At 42.6% G+C, this 17,435-nt stretch overlaps 1 protein-coding gene across 4 annotated transcripts; it reads right to left on the bottom strand.

The window, feature by feature from the left end:
* Positions 1 to 1,263: 1,263 nt before the first annotated feature.
* Positions 1,264 to 16,275, bottom strand: TACC3 (transforming acidic coiled-coil containing protein 3). 4 transcript variants are annotated; one of them, XM_034416130.3, is made up of 16 exons: positions 16,000 to 16,275; positions 13,915 to 14,077; positions 13,051 to 13,172; positions 11,030 to 11,755; positions 10,064 to 10,148; positions 9,154 to 9,325; positions 8,559 to 8,605; positions 8,316 to 8,446; positions 7,689 to 7,782; positions 6,841 to 7,011; positions 5,983 to 6,059; positions 4,627 to 4,670; positions 3,498 to 3,658; positions 2,547 to 2,653; positions 2,333 to 2,453; positions 1,264 to 1,869 (listed from the first exon to the last, which is right to left on the bottom strand). In XM_034416130.3, exons 2-16 carry the CDS (start codon positions 14,074 to 14,076, stop codon positions 1,801 to 1,803), a joined length of 2,289 nt encoding a protein of 762 aa, XP_034272021.2. In that variant the 5' UTR covers position 14,077; positions 16,000 to 16,275; the 3' UTR covers positions 1,264 to 1,800. The 4 variants fall into 4 exon arrangements, with proteins under 4 accessions (XP_034272021.2, XP_087751741.1, XP_034272006.2 ...); XM_087895615.1 differs by having other exon boundaries at positions 7,689 to 7,779; XM_034416115.3 differs by having other exon boundaries at positions 11,030 to 11,758; positions 16,000 to 16,207.
* Between the last annotated feature and the right edge of the window lie 1,160 nt (positions 16,276 to 17,435).

Raw genomic sequence — 17,435 nt, 5'->3', positions numbered from 1 at the left:
TACACGGAATATAGATCTGATGCTTTAAATTCCTGAGGATCTGTAGGAAATAGGATCCATTTTATAATCTTAGAAATCAACGGGTAGAACAGAGATCCCTTGGTCTCTTGAGAAATCAAAAGATGATCCGTGTGGCAACAGTGACATCTCCTGGTTGGGAACGGAATAATTATTTAAGTGTAAAATAGCGTAATTATGCCTTTAGGAAATTGGTAACTTTCCTTTCTTTTCAATGAGGAAAAGGAAGCGACTGCCTACTTGTGGCCCTCTCTCCTTGCCTAGTCAACATCTACATGGAGCCGCTGGGCGAGATCGTCCGTCATTATGGGTTGACCTATCACCATTGTGCTGATGATACTCAGCTCCACATCTGGTGCCCAGAGTGATGAGGTCACACTACCTTTTCGTGGTGCTTGGAAGTTGTAAGGACCTGGGATTGGGGGACAACAGGTTTCAACGGAACTCTGCTGGGCAAGACTGAATGGCTTTGAGGGCATGGAACCTCATGATCCGAGGTTTTGTCATCTTTAATCCTGGACGGGGCCGCATTACCCCGTTCAGATCCAGTTTGCAATTTAGGGGCTCACCTGGACTCACATCTCCTACTCGAAGAGCAAATGATGGCGTGACTAGGAGAGGTTTTGCACAGCTCGTTTCTGCACCAGCGGTGACCTTTCCTGGCTCATGATTCCCCTGCGCTCAGTCACTCAAAGCTCAGTCCTCTCTTCTCTGGACTACTGCAATGTACTCTACATGGAGCTACCCTTGACATCCATTCAGAAGTTTCAGCTGGTGCAAACTACGGCAGCGAGAGCCATCTCTGAGGCCCCCAAGACGGCCCATGACACACGTCTGCTAAACAAACTTGGCTGGCCACGCATCTGCTTCCGGGGGCAGTTCAAGGTGTTGGTTATGACCTTCAGAGTCCTTAATGGCAGAGGCCCAGGCCACCCGAGGATCCACCTCATCCCGCTAGGACGAGCCTCTCCTACTCGTGCCTTTGATTGGTTCTTTCCATTTCTTTTATAAGTCGCCTGAAGTAGCCCCATGACGAGATAGGCAGCAAATAAATTTAACAAATAAATAATAAATGTTACTAGTTTTATGGTATATTCTTTGCTAGGAAAAATTTGAAACAAATCTCAACATCCCTAACAAATATTGACATGGTCTTAAAAAATTAGGAGTTATAAATTGAGTTTTCTACTTGCATTAAATGCATACTATTTATTCATTTAGTTATAAAATATACAACCTAGTAAATTTACAAATTTAATGAAACATTTTTATTTTAAAGACCAAAGAAAGAGAGAGATAGATGGCTCAACAACCAGAGACTTATTTTGCAATTTCAGCAAATTGATTTGTATGAATACATCAACTTGTTAATGAACAATTTTTATTATAGAGTCTGTGCAATATATCAGAAGCATTCATTTTTTAAATGAAAGATAAATTTTCTGTTTCATACAAAATGAAACTAATTTTCTTTGCTGACTATCAGAAACATATAAGGAAACAATAAAGTTGAGTTCAAGAATGTAGAAAATATCCTATCAAACATTGGGTAGTTTAAAGACTGCAGGCTAAAAACAAAAATACCCCAAACCTTGCCATCCACAGAAGAGCCACAGTAGGCCTTTTCAATTACTTTTTAGAAACAGAAAGTGGGAATAAAAAGAAACTATTTCATATCAAATAATATTAGTCAAACTAGTGACACTGAAGCGTAGAAATACATTTAATAAATAATCTACCCCAAAATTGGAAAACAGAACAAAACGGGAGGAATGCAGAGATCTAGCACAATTTTTCCATCTTAGAAATCAATTCTTCACAAATTTTTGTGAGTTCCTTGTTTTCTTTTACCTGTTAAAGAAACAAAAAGAAAGCCATCGTATGGTAGATGTTGCATAAATACAATTTAGAAAGTAACATTTATATTAACCGAGTTCTCCTTCATAGGAACAGCTCTCTCTGTGTACATGTATGTGTGTGGTACTTATAAAAAGGAAAATGTAGTTGCATATGTCGATTATACAAGGAGCTGTACACTTTTAAGTAGAGTTCAACTTGAATTTTAATAGCCCACACTTTCCAAATGTCAGTTTGGAGGGCAGTTTTTTCGTATGCCCCACAGATGAATCCAACTGACTTGCAGGCTTATCAATGAAGAGTTAGCTAGAATTGCTACGTAATGTGACGGACGTGCCATAAATTCGCCATTACTGGTTTTCTTCTTTTAAAAAACCCACCCAGCGTGGGAGACAAGTCTTGCCTCCGTGGTCGGCCTCGTTGCTTGGGAAGAGCGGGGGCTCTCGGTTGGACTGACCTTTTGCTCAATGCTGCTCTCCAGCGACTGGACCCTCATCTGTTCTTTGCGCAAGCTGGCATCGAGGGCAGCCACTTCCGATTTGGCTTTGCTTCTCACCTGGGCAATCTCCTCGTTGGCTCTGCGTGGGAAGGAACAAAACAGCCACGCACGTTAACTCAGTCAAGGTTTCTGCTTTCTCCCCAACTCGGAAGGACCCAGATGCCCAACTCACTGATCCAACTTTTCTTCTGCGTGAGCCTTCAGGGCCTGGTATCTCTGCTCTTCCTTCTTAATTCTCTCAAGGTAATCCTCCACGCATTTCTTCAGCGTGTCTTCATTCTAGAGGACGAGATTGGGTCCTTTGGATTTCACTGGCCAGGACAAGCCCCCACCTTCCCCGTTGTCTTCTTGAACACAAAGCCATCACACAAAACAATCCTCTTCGTTTGAATGGGAATATTATACCTTTGTTCAGTTTGAGGCTTTCAATTCTGGCTCTGCTAATAAGCACTTAGATTTCGAAATAAAAAATGCCAGTCTTAGCTCCTTTCACCAGCATCATCACCATTGCTAAACTGTTGGTAATTAGATTCTTAAACATTCTTATGTGGATATTTAAGGTAGCATTTTGCCTGTTTTTGAGGCAAAAACTTTCTTTAGGCAAACCTGTTTTTCTCCAGTAGAGCAAATCCAGATATCTGATCAGATACAGAAACTGGAATTTGTTTAAAATAAATGTTCATTTAATGACACCCTTCTCTTCTGACCAATTAGCGTAATTAACCAGGAGACAATACTGGTTCCCTATGTACAAAAGCAAATATCTTTTTAAAAAAAAGCAGAAATAGCACCCTCCTATTGAAAATAAAGAGCTATTAACAGCATTCCAAAGAAAGACAGCAAAGTGTTTTAGGATCTATTTATACTCCTTCAAATATACAATTATCCCCAAATGTTTGAAGATTGGTATTTGGCACAACTGTAGTTATTTATATTGTATTAGCAATGTAGGCAGCTCTGTTGCCGATTGCAAAGATCCTCATTCACGAAAAGGACACCTAAAGCTTCCATCCTTTAAAGCCAAAATGCTTGTCATGAAAAAAATGAAAGTTTCAGGGAGTCAAAAGCAGCTCAGAGCAGAGCAGCTGAAGGAAAAAAAAACAAAACAAAAACACCCGCTCACCTTCTGAAATCCTTCTATGGCCTCCTTTTGTTTTGTAAACCGGTTGAAGAATTCAGAGAAAGACTTTTCCAAGGCATTCAGGTCCGAGACCGCCTGCTGTTTTGCATCCAAGGCTTTCTGCAGTTCTTTTTTTGCAAGCTCCTTCTGGGTCTGACAATCCTCTGCGGAAAACAAGTCAGTTCAATGGGCACAACCTTCTAGGACAGGAGCCCCCAGCCTGTTGGGAACTGGGCTGCACAAGCAGAGGGCGAGCGAGCAAAGCTTTATCCGCGCATGCGTGGGATCTAAGGTTCCGCAACACCCCCACCCCCACCGCCGGTCCATGGGAAAAATTGCCTGGTCCTTGGTGCCAGAAAGGTTGGGCGCCACTGTTCTAGGAAATATAGAAAAAGCCAGAAGGAAATTCCCCCCAAGACACTACCTATTCAATTATTGATCTTAAAATCTAAATGTCGATGGAGATTCTCAGTCATCCAAGTCATTGGTTGTCCCAAAGGTGCTTTTCCAAGAGGCAACTAAGCTTCCTGGTTTTTCTTCACCCAAGAAGCTTCTTCAGCTCTGGCTGGCTGGTGGGGAAGGATTTATATTCATTGCAGACAGCTGGTCATTTGCATCCTTTTAGAGAGAGAGGACACAGATAAACCTCCAAGTAGCCTCAACGACTCTCCAAAAAGGAGGCAAATGACCAGCTGCCTGCAAAGAATAGAAATCCTTCCCTTCCCCACCATCCAGTCAGAACTGAAGAAGCTTCTTGAATGAGAAGCAAAACATCTTCAAAGAAAAAACAAAAAGTTCAGTTGCCTCTTGAAAAAGCACCTTTGGGACATTTTAAAATCTAGAAATTTTGGGCAGGGGGATCTAATCTCAGGGTCTCCCTACCTGAAACCCTCCCACTATCACTGAATGATGTTCCCAGTCTTCCTTAGCCCTCATCATAATGACTTGGCAGTACAAGTTGTGTAGTGTCACAACACCTTAATCTAGCCATCCAGTCTGTTTTCTAGCCGACTGCAGGTGAGGTAGTTTCATGCGTTCAAGTCTCAGGCACAAAATGCCAAGTCCAGAGGGGATTGTGGGATGTTGCTCCTTCCTCAGAAAGAGATATTTACAGCACCTAATCTGAACCTACCCATCACTTGTACGATGATGTCCTCAAACTCTGCAACAATTTTTCTGAAAATGAAAGAAGAAAATTATATTAACATGCCATCAGGATATTTAATCAAATGTCACACTGTTGAATAGGTCCCACTTTCTGTCAGCAAGTGCCTTTGAGACGTCATCGTTCTCTGAAGACGGCCTTTCCTTTCACTCCCAGGCCCTCCTAGCAAAACTAGGCGGTGAAGGAGATGAAGAGAAGACAAAGCAAGAAAGGTCATTTGCCCTCTCAAAACAAAAGATGGGCAAGGCAAACAATTGGCAAAATGAAATCAGGAGAGGCACCTACAGCCTCATCAGTTACCGATTGCTGGTGAGAAAAGGAAGATTAAATCCAGGGGTTAAAGGCTCCTGGCTACAAACCAGGGGACGGGAAGTCCTAGTCCTGCCTTAGCCATCAAAGCCAGCTGGGTGACTTTGGGCCGGTCACTCTGTCCGACCCACCTGACAGGGTTGTTGTAATGAGGAAAATAGGAGGAAAGAGGATTAGGTATGTTTACCACCTTATTTATATAAAAATAAGAAAGGAGGGATATAAACCCATCCATCCATCTCTGGAAAAACAGAATGCAAAGCAAAAGCATGCGACCTAATGCAGCCGTTCTCCTGGCCATCATTATCCAATGCGGAGTCTTTTGCTGGTCTTTGTGGAGAGAAAAGCCAATTTATAATTGCATCACAAAACTAGACCAGGGCTCTTCATGACGTGAGGATTAAAGAAATGCTCCTTTTATTGTTGCGTGCATGGTATAACTATGCACCCCTGCTTGAGTTTCCTCCCCTCGTATGCAGGTAGTCCTTGACTTACAAAAGTTTGTTTAGTGACCATTCAAAGTTACAATGGCAGTGAAAAAACTGACTTTTGACCATTGTGGCATCCCCATCATCATATTATTAAAATTCAGAGGCTTGGCAACTGGCATGGACTTATGACAGTTGCAGTGACCTTCTAACGAGCAAAGTCAACAGGGGAAACCATTCACTTAACAACCGGGTTACTAACAACTGCAGTGATTCACTTAGCAAGAAAGGTCATAAAACAGGGCAAAACTCACTTAAAAAATATATCTCACTTAAGAACAGAAATTTTGGGCTCAGTTGTGGTTGTAAGTCGAGGACTGCCTGTACTGAAAACTCAGTCAAGGTGCAGCTATTCTGAGTTTCTTCCTCCTGCTCATCACAAGGCAAAGCCCAACCCATAAAACATACGTTCAAAAAAAAAAAAAAGAAAAGAAAAGAAAAGAAAAGAAAAGAAAAGAAAAGAAAAGAAAAAGAAAGACAAAGGGCAACCTCTCTTGCACACACCCTCCTCACCAGTGATACCTACTCCATTTCTTTCTTTTCAGCATAGATCTTGTCGTGCTTCTTCTTCCATTCCAAGGCCTCCGTTTGCTTTTCTTGGATCTGAAACAGCAAAAATTCCCTAAGCCCTTAGCAAGAAGAGGTGGGTGGTTGGATTTCGGGAGGGAATGAAAGTTAGCTAGGCCACGTTTTTCCCCTGGCTTCCCTAAGTTTTCTCCAACAGAAGCACAACAGTCCTAGGACCGCAGTCTTCTTTTGTCAGGGAAATTCCACTGGGGAAGCTGGATAAAACCACTAGGATATAAAAATCTACCACAAGGCCCTGGAGCATACCATTGAGGGGACCAAATGGCAGCCGTGGAATTGGATGGCTTTGCAAAACAAGCACGTGGAAGATGGTCCTTTGTCTTGTTAGGTTTCCAGAAGAGCCCAGAATTTAGAGCCATAACGCTTACAGGCAAAGGCGGAATGGCTTGCATTGAATTGGAATGCAGCAGGAGGGGCCAATTAATTTCCCCACAGGACGCTGCTACTGTGGTCCCCGCCATGGGCCGCATGGGGACAGCCAAAGGGTTGAGATAGCCTGGGGGGCTTGGAATGCCCAGGTCTGGTCTAAAGCAAGGATCTCCAAACTTGGCCACCAACCGCCAGAATTTCCCAGCCGGCCGGCCGGGGAATTCTGAGAGTCGAAGTCCACAAGTCTTCCGGGTTGGGGATTCTGGGAGTTGAAGTTCATAAGTCTTAAAGTTGTCAAATTTGGAGACCCCTGGCCTAAAAGATGGCTCCACCCATTGAATGGTATTTACGTAAGAAAATGACGTATCAATTTCCGGTAGAACGGGCATGGAGGGAGGTTCGAAACAAAAAGCGGCAAATTTCTTACCTTGGCAGTGAGGTTTTGGACAGCAGCATCCCTCTCAAGCTTCACCTGCTGCAAAGCTTCCTCCGTCTCCTTCTCACTGGGTTTCAGCACATTTGCCACAGCTTCCAAAGGCTGAGCGCAGGAGAATGGGGGCACCTCTTGATCGGCGGGGATGTCTGCAGGTGCCTTTGCCTGTGGTCAGAAACGGAGAACAGCTGCAGTGTTACTCGAGAAAAGCTCATTTCCTCAATGGTCTGCAGGTTGTCCTTGACTTACAACAGGTCATTTCCTGACCACGGTACTGAAAAAAGTGACTTATGATCGCTTTCCACTTAGGACAATCGCAGCATCCTCATGGGACGTCCTTAGGACAATTCCTTGCATCTTCCTATGTGGGAAGAGTGGTTTCTTTGACCAATCGTCTTGAGCAGATCTAAAGACGCTTCTATGTATCTTCTATGGCATGAAATGGGAAGCACGAAGGCCCAAACTTCATTTGTCAGCAATACCTTGATGTTTTAAATCTGACAATGCCCCAAAGGGGCTTTTTTCCCCAAGAGGCAACTGGACTTTCTGGTTTTTCTTTGAAGATGTTTCACTTCTCAGCCCAAGAAGCTTCTTCAGCTCTAGCTGGATATTGAAGGATGGAAGGAGTTATAAAGAGCTGAAGAAGCTTCTTGGATAAGAAGCGAAACATCCTCAAAGAAAAACCAAGAAAGCCCAGTTGCCTCTTGGGGAAAAAAGCCCCTTTGGGACAACCAGGACTCGGAGGACTGAGAATCTCTGAAGACAAATCTGATGGTGTGTTGGCTTCCATTCTACAAACATTAAAGGGAACAAACCACCAGAAATATTTGGATGGCACTTACCAGATCTGGGAAAATGAGGCTGTCAAGCTCCACCAGTTTTTCTTCCTGTTCCGGTGCTTTGACTTCAGTGGAGGCAGTTTTTGTAGAAGTTCTGCTTAGAAAGAAACAAGGGCAGACATGTTGTAGATCAGGTGTTTTTTTTTTCCCCTTACCTCTTAGATTTAAAGTAGTAATAGCACCTGCCTGTCTTCAACTTGGCTCAGAAGCTCAATGGTTGAAAACCAACCAACCCTGTAATCTCTCACTGGCGCCTCTTGCCTTCGTCAAGCTGGCGGCCCTGCATGGCTCAGAAGAGGAAGCCAGCCAAGCCGGAGGGGTTTTAACACTTCTGCTTAACCTCCTTGTTGGGGTCGCCAAGTCTGGCCCCCAACTTCCTAGGATGGCAGCCGTGGAGCCCTTATAGGGGCCCAGACCCCTGTAAGACCAACCCCTGGGCTGATGGAGCCCCCCCCATCTAATTCCATTTAATTTCTGAGGTAGGTTGTTTCAACCATTGATTCATAAAATCAATCGAATCATAGAAAGGCAACTTTGAAATGTAAATACTGCATTTAAAGAGGTCTCTCAATGAGCTTCTAAAATTCTCACTTAAAAAAATAATAATAATAAAATAAAGGCAACCCCTACCCATTTTGTATCAATGCAGCTATTGGAAAAGCCGCTTGGTCAGGATCGGGGCCTTTCTTCTTAGGGCTGTCTCTGAGCAGAGGGTCAAACTTCAGGTACAGGGACTGCTTTCTCAAGACGGATTCCTTCAGCTGGAAGAAACGCACGTGTGAAGTCGACACAGGCTGCCACTTCGCACCTATTTTGTGTCTGTGTGGGCGGTTGTGCATAGGGCAGTGTCCTTGAACAAGTAATCTTACTTACCGAGGCCATTCCAAATTGCTCTAGATAGTCTATTTGGGTTCCGAGAACTAGGAGGAGAAACAGATGAGACGCAATACAGATCAAAACTTTGTTGCAGAGTAAATTACTTTCAGAGACAAATAAAAGTAAACCCTTCCTGCAATTGATAGCTGCCTTTCTTCCCATTGGCCGTGTCATCCGTTTCACTATTTGCTGTTAGCAAACAGAAAGTACTTGGCCAAAGCTTCCAATCAAAGACGATTCTGAAATAATTACTAATGTGGATTAACAGATTTAACACAACTGCTTCTCTAAATGAAGAACTGACCATGGCTTTCTCGCCTTCATTAAAACGGCACTTTCAGCCTGGTGAAACTGCCCGGGGGGTTATGGTTGCAGCACTTAGTTTTCTTCTCTCTTTTGAAACAGTGGGTAAAATCTTTTGGTTTATTAGTCTGGTGCTATTGTCTACAGGGTTTCGGAGTGCTCTGTATAAATAATGTTCCAAGCTTCTTTGAAACAGGACAAGCAAAAACAAATAAACAGGGACATGTGACTATTTACTTAAGTTTTGCTCATGGGAACCTTCCAATGTTGACTTAAGGCTCACACCTACCTTCCATGGGGGATCTGAATTCTTCATTTTCTGTAAAGAGCAGGTTACTCTCGCTCTCCGGTTCTGTCCTTCCGCAAAGGGCCTGGGGCAATGGGTCACCTGCAGGCAGCTGCCCATTCAGAGGCACGTCTCCTTGGTCCCAGGCCTCAGGTGAGATGCTTTTTGGCTTCTCCTAAGTAAAAAATATTTGGGGGGGGGGGGAAGAGACATGTTCAGTAGGCAGAGGTTGTTTCCAATCGCACGCATGGCTAAACTTTTTTTTTTTTTTTTTAAATTTGATTTATATGCCGCCCTTCTCCGGAGACTTAGGGCGGCTTACAGTGTGTTAAGCAATAGCCTTCATACTTTTGTATATTTATACAAAGTCAGCTTATTGCCCCCACAAACTGGGTCCTCATTTTACCTACCTTAGAAAGGATGGAAGGCTGAGTCAACCTTGAGCGTGGTGAGATTCGAACTTACAGTAATTGCAGACAGCTGGTGTTAATCACAATGCTTTTAGTCTGCTGAACCACCAGGCCCTTTTGAACTTCTCCCTTTCATTCTGCTGAGCTGTGCTATAACAGCACAATGGGCGGTTATTCCACTGCAGGCAGATTGTCCTAGCAGAAGTCTTGTCCTGCTAATCTCGTTTTGCCAATCCCACAGACCAGCCCCCGGCTTCTCGTGAAATCAGCAGAAGCAGCAGCAGCTCAAACACCACTTCACTGTGGAGAACGTGTCAAAGAACCTGACGAATAATAGCCTCGGAATAAATCGGACCAACAGTTTAACTGGGAACCCACGGAGGACCTGGTGTTGCAGAATCGGAGACAGTGGCGTTCTCTGCAATGTCCCCAGAAGCAGGGCCGATCTCTCTCTCTGCAAGGCCCGCGTGGCATAAACACAACCATGAGTTTTGGGATGATACCTGGGTTTCTTCTGGAGGTTCACTTCCGCCATCGTTTTCAGCCACAGCCTGGCTCTTTGCTAAAATCCGATCTTTAATCTCTTTCCTGAGCAACAGAGAAGGTTGATATTAGAACGTCTTGACAGAAACGATGTTTGACATTTCATTTTATTCCATTCCTGTAGCTGCTTAACTCAACCAAGTGACTCGAGGTGGCTGGCAAATCTTTTGTGCTTTTTAAGTCAGTCATTTGCAATTCAACACCTCTGTGGTTCTCCTGCTTTCTCTGTATCGTACAGCTAAGAAAGGTTTGGGGGGAAATTAGCTTTTTTCAAATAACTGGCAGTATAAATTACTAGTATGCCCCAAAAGTTCTAGGCTCAGAACCATGGTTTCAAGTACTCTGAGTTCAGAAGAAGCCACGAGGCTTCTTCTTTTCAGTTCATTCCATTCAAATAAGCCCTCTGACCATTTTTTTCAAAAAATTAGACAGCAGGCAACACTATGAAGGTACTATCCATTGATGTACTTTTGTGATGTTGAAAATCTAAACATGGGATCAGAGGCTTAATTATTTCCCACGGTAAAACACACAAAACATATTATAATTTGTATTCGATCGGAATCCAAACTAATCAAAATGTTCCAACAGATTAAAACTTTCCATGTGGAGATGATTGTTTTCCAGCTCAAAAGAAACTTTGCATTGCTTGCAATATTGATAAAACATGTTTATACTTAAAAACTGGACAAAATCTAGCATAATGAAGTTAAACAAAACTTTGGACTGGCTAAAAGAACTGGATATTGAGCAAAATTTTAAAAAAAACTGATAATGCAACCCAGAACAATTGACTAGATGCACACCACTTCATTTACACCCAAAGGTAAATTTCTGGCCTTCCCTGATTATAAGGGCTTTACCAATACACGCTACAGTATATTTCAAGGCTCAGATTAGTCCGGCTACAGTCCCCAAACACTTACAGGCTTCTGGGGATTAATTCCATTGTCTCAAATGTATCTGGTACTTTCGGTTCCTGTGTTTGCGGAATGTCTGCTTCATCTTTTGGGACATCAGATTTCTCTAAACCGGGTGCAGGACATTCAGTGGCTGGAATGTTGGGCGCACACCCAAAAGTGTCAAAGTCAGAATCAAAGATCATGCAGTCAGAAAGTTTGGGAGCCCAGCTCTCTCTCGTTTCAGTGCTAGTCTCCTTTTCAATGTTCTTTATTTCATCATTGTTTAGATTTTCAAAGCTCCCGAATTTTTGAATGGGCTGCAAGGGAGGATTTTGTAAGTAGAATATTGGTAAGGGCTCAGAGTTGCAAGTTCTGGTAGAAACAAGGTTTGGGGCATGATCGCAACTTAGAATTTGCTTGGAAACGTCATCATCGTGCAGTAAGGAGTCCAGGAGGGAGAAAAGATTCCTGGTTGTGCAGCCTGCTTCCTCAGATGGAGTATTTTCAGGAACGCTTTGAGGAAAAGATAACGAACCACCTGAAAGGGAAAATCCAGTAAAATCTTCCCAAAGGGGCAGTTTCTGGCCGTTGGAGAAATTCAGGAGGTTGCCTGAGCTCTGAAATGGCTCAACATCATGGACAGTGGACAGGAAGCTTAGATCATCTGACAGATCAGGAATCAGGACTTCTCCTTCTGTGGGCACCTTCTCTTTTCCTGAAGGAATCTCAGTGGTCATTGTGGGTTGACTCCTGCTGAAAAGATACACAGTGTTCACTTTACTTAGTTTTAGAGGATACGGAAATTGAAGAAAAGGCGGCTTCTGTTTGGCACTCAGGAAGACCAAGGAGAAGAGGCTGTAATTCATGGGGCCCTTGTTTATTGACCAGGACATACGCTACCCACTTCTGAGAGCCTGTTTTGAAGCAGAGTATTTGTGTTTCATTGGGTGCTTTGATTTTACTCTTTAACACCTATAGCTGATCTGATCTGAACTCCATGGGAATAATTTGGAAATAAATATTGAATGAAACCTCTGCAAGAAAACAACAAACCTCAGAGAGCAGGGCTCTCCAACCGTGGCCACTTTAAGACTTGGGGACTTCAGCTTCCAGCAAGCTGCCTGGGGTATTCTGGGAGCTGAAGTCCACAAATCTTAACGTGGCTATGGTTGGAGACCCTAGAGCACAATGACCCTACAGATATACACCAAATATATAGGTAGCACATTGAATAATTATGCTCCAATTTCTGAATCTGATGCATTGGTGCAGTTTTCAAGATAGGATCATAATATTCCCACCCACCCCCAGGAAAAGCAGATTTTAAGTTTCTATATTAAAATTTTGAAAACACGATTGGCGGAATAAAAGATTAAGAACTGTTTCTCTGGAAGACTAAAAAGTACAATGTTTTTCTCGAGTCTTTATATTAGACATGACTCTGGCGACAAGGAGAAACTTATGGAAATGACTTGTGCAAAGTCATACAGGTGGCTTCATACCTAAGACAGGCTGTAACTCAAATTTTCCCACTATTATTCCAGAACTTTACTAACTGGTATAGAAAGAATATTCGGTCTAGTAAAGTAAAAACGAACAGCTCAAAACAGAATATAAACCATCCTTGCATAACCCGTCCCTAGACTCAACTCACAAATGATCTTAGAAGAATCCTGACATGTGTGGAAAAACGAAGAAGGTCTTCCCGTAGCCCATCGGACAGAAGGCAAGAAGCATCAAAATGTTTGACCGCAGAAGGTCCAAGCTAAGGCAACTATCCTTCCTTTCCAGACCGAAGGGCCAAGAACAGCCGCCATATTTAAATATGCTTTTAAACAACTAAGTACATTTAGCACAAGCCCCTCTTTCTCCGCGTAGGCTTCCAAGGGAGAAAAGTGCCAATTTCTACAGGGAAGGAACTCTTCCTTGTTTCAAAGGGGGAATTCTGTAAGGGAATGACAAGATTTTGGGAAAACAGACTGTCATCTTGCCACTTTTTTGGTCTAAAAATTCTCCAAACGCATATTAGAGAAGTCATTACTCACACAGCAGTGCATGTAGGCAAGAGAAGATTGTCTGTGACAAGAGAAATTTCAGCCTTTTTCTTTCTATCTGGACTTAAGATCCTGCGAGTTTGAGGATCCCGCAGTGGTGTTTGGAAAGTTACCTGAAAAAAAAAAAAAGGGGGGGGGAATAACCCTGTTCAGAACAGCAGGGAAAAAACTTACAACTGCATTTTTTTTTTACATATTTAAGAAGACATTAATATTCAGCTATTCCATTGCTAAGAGACACTCAAGCCAGGAGCCCAAAAATAGTTCTGTTAAAAGTTCCAGCAATTAAAAAAAAAATAAAAATCCAGAAAACTTTAAACACAAATCAGAGCTATAGTAAAAACTAAGCAACAAATAAATATTTATTTGTATCCCTATGTCTTCTACACAGTGCTGAGCTAACAAACCAGTTTAGAGCCAGTTGGTCTAATGGCTAAGGCACTAGGCTAGAAAGCTGGAGTCCATGAGTTCAAATCCCACTTTAGGCACAAAAGCCAGCTGAGTGATTTTGGGCCACTTACTCTCTCTCTCTCAGCTCAACCCACCTCACAGGGTTGTTGTGGAGAAAATAAGTGTGTATAAATGTTCACTGCCTTGAGTTATTTGTAAAAACATTAAAAGTGGGATACAAATAAATAAAAACAATAAAAGACATGCTGAGATACCAACTATCCAAGCCCACTTGAGCCTAAACGCATCTCTTTTGCAACCCCCCCAGCTAATAGCTTCTTCTAAAGTGGTATTCAGCCGAATCTTCCGGTATATGGTGTTCTGTCTCCTGGCTACAAAACTGAAGATGCCTTTTCCCCCTGTTGTTTCTGGTATAAAATGGCTGTGATAGACCTCCATGCGTACCTTCATAGGTTTCACTATTCCTTTGGGTGGCAGATTTTCTTTCTGCGACAGCCGAAGGATAGAAGTCCTGCCTGTGGTCTCTGCAGACGTCAAAAGCATTGCACAGTTTCCGGCCGCTAGGTCCTCACCGGCATTTTCTCCATTTAAAGCGTGCAGGCTCATCCTAAAAGGCAAAGCACGTAAAGCACATTATCTGAGAATTTTGCTTCGGGATAGCAGCCTTGGAATGCAACAACCTCTGAACACAGGTGCCCCGCTTCTTTCAATTAATTCACTGCTGGCAGCAGCTTTGAAACCGGACTCAAGAGCAGGAATGAAAAACCTGCATCCCCTTCAGGTTTGCAAAAATGGCAGCATTAATAAGCTTTCCCCACCAGCGGTCAGGACGGGGCCTTTCTCCCTACTCCTTTGAAACACAGAATTGAAAATAAGGAATTCTAGCTTGAGCCAGACTCTGCACCCAAGGCCGTTTTCCTGGAGGAGAAGACATTCCGGGGTCAGGAAGAAAATGATTGGCAACAATGCTCCCTTTTTACAACTCTTAATTAATCCCTTAGTTCGAAGTAACAACAATTTTCATAATTATACATTTAGCACTGTTGATGTTACCTAGTTTGGGTAACGGAACAGCTGCAGAAAAATATCCCCGCTCAGAGAGCAGCAAGGACTCCTACTACTCTATACTGCAAGTTTATAAATATACAAATGACAAGTATTTTGATATTTATAAATAATTGGCATAACTTTGTCTGGCAGGAGGTGGTCATTCTTTTAAAGTGCAGTGTTACTGTTTTATTATTTTTCTTTTTATTGTTTAATTTCTTTTATGTTGTGTTTCTATATCTTTGCAAGCTGCTTTGAGTTGCCAAGTGTGAGAACACTATATATATATATATATATATATATATATATATATATATATATATATATATAATGTTTATATATGTTTATATATATATATATATATTTATATATATATATATATGTTTATATATATATATATATATATATATATATATATATATATATATATATATATATATGTTTATATATATATATATGGTTCTTTTATTCGTAGGTTTATATGTGCATTACTGTTCTAGCCAGGGTTTTTCCTACGTAAATCAAGATGTTTGTATTGCCATAGTTCAGTGACATCTCAAATCACCCCTTTCCAGGCTTTATCAGACATTTTATGTTGTCTGCTGTGAGACTTAAGGGAGACTAAGATAGATCTATTTCGGCCTTATAAGGCCTCTTCAGTCAGCCACACCCTTATTTTATGACTCCTCCCTGTAAAGGTCAAATATTTACTTTGTTCTTTTATTCGTAGGTTTATATGTGCATTACTGTTCTAGTCTCACAACAGACAACATAAAATGTCTGATAAAGCCTGGAAAGGGGTGATTTGAGATGTCACTCAACTATGGCAATACAAACATCTTGATTTACGTAGGAAAAACCCTGGCTAGAACAGTTATATATATATTTATACATACATACATACATACATATATATATGTAGGTCTTTGGTTATTCAGGTCTTCTCCCACGTAAAATTGGAAAATTGCTCCTGGAAGCACGAAGCCGAGAACACCAGCCTGAAGATGAGGAATGAGACTTCGTCGAAACGTCGCCAAGACACTTCCAATTTTACGTGGGAGAAGACCCGAATAACCAAAGACCTACATAAAAACACCCACGAAAACCTGAGAAAAAAAAATAAAAATTTATATATATATATATATATCATGCAAGTCTTGGTGTATACTTGTACCCGTGAAAATCTACGAAAACAAAAATATATGTATGTATATATATATATACGTATGCATGTTTGTGTGTGTGTATATATATATATATGTATATATGTGTGTGTGTGTAATTATATTTTATTGTAAAAATAGTAAAATAAATTAGGACCTCCGAGTCTGTTCACACCAACCCTAACTCCGACTCTTCCCCAGGGGAAGGAAGGAAGGCCGCTTGTTAAGGCAGCCGGGGGGTGGGGGGGGGCAGAGAGTCCAGGGCTGCCTTCCCACGACCCTCTTGACCCGCGAGCCCCTCCCTTCGCCACCAACTCACCTGAGGAAGCGGGCTCGGAGCCCCTCTACGCTCAGCCGGGGGCGGGGACGGGGACGCGGGGGAAGAAAACAACGTGGGAACGGGCTCAAGACGCGTGTCAGGCGGGCTCCCTCACCGCCGTCCGAGCGCCGCTGCCCGACCCTCCCCCCTCAACGCCAGCTCCCGTTTCAAATTTGAACGTCGCCTCTTCTCCGCCAATGGAGAGCTTGGAATGGACTGACGTCACGCACGAGGCGCTGGGGCGGAGCCGCCCGGGCGCTCGCGCATGCGCCGAATGACACCCGCGGAAAACCCCCTCCCCCACCGGAGGGAGGAGCTTGCCAGGGAGGCGTGGCCCGCACTTGGACGCGGAAGGCCGGAAGCGGCGAGCGGTTTGATGTTTATCCTTTGTGCGTTTTGCACGCATGCGCGTGGTTCAGTTCGGAGATTAAAGCACTTATTGTTTTTATTTATTATTTTATAAATCGCAAACTGCCCATCTGATAGGGGAATGGGGGGGGGGCGGAAACATTTAAATGAATAAATAAATGGATGTAAACAGGCTAATTAATCCAGGGCGTTTTTTAAAACTAGAACAAAAGTTTGAGGAGCAAAACTCTCCAACCTTCAATCAATTTCAAGTAAATATTGAAATAAAAATTACAAAAAAAAAAATTTGAAAATGGAGGAATGGTGGCGGGGATATTCAGGGATCAATAATCTTTCAATGTCAATGTTTTTAGTTTTGAACTACTAATAAAAAACTTTAAAAAAATCTTTCAAGGTACAGAAGTTCATAACCTCTGGTAGTTTATGTCACATCATGGCCCAACAACACACTAATGATAGTGAGGGCTCCTGGGTGCTCCCTGAGCTTGCTTGTTTTCTTGCAGACGTTTCATGACCCAACTAGGTAACATCATCAGTGCTAAAAGGGAGTGGGCATTGTGGAGTGGAGAAGGAGGAGGAGGGAGAAGAGGAGGGCGGGAGGAGGAGGAGGAAGGGGTCCTTGGTGCTCTCTGAGTGTCCCTGTTTTCTTGCAAACTTTCATTACCCAAACTAGGTAACATTATCATTACAAAATCAAACATCAAAACATTAACATTATGCTGTTTGCTGTCAGTTTACATTCTGGTGTCTTGCTGGTCTGTGTGGGTGAGGGGTGCTCTTAGAGATTCCTTGGTTGGACTGTTTACTGATGGTTCTTTGGCAGTTTCTTGATTGGGGTGTTGCTTACTTGATTGTTGGTCTTGGAGTTCATCTATGCTGATCTGGGTGCTGATTTTTTTTGTTTTAATTTGATTTATATGCCGCCCTTCTCCGGAGACTCAGGGCGGCTTACAATGCGTTAAGCAATAGCCTCCATACTTTTGTATATTTTATACAAAGTCAGCTTATTGCCCCCACAAACTGGGTCCTCATTTCACCTACCTTAGAAAGGATGGAAGGCTGAGTCA

The sequence above is a fragment of the Pantherophis guttatus genome, chromosome 5, assembly GCF_059756535.1.
Source record: "Pantherophis guttatus breed Tessera chromosome 5, ASM5975653v1, whole genome shotgun sequence".
NCBI classification, from domain to species: domain Eukaryota; kingdom Metazoa; phylum Chordata; class Lepidosauria; order Squamata; family Colubridae; genus Pantherophis; species Pantherophis guttatus.
Note: the sequence above shows the minus strand (reverse complement) of the source record. Positions and strands in the feature narration are given on the sequence as shown.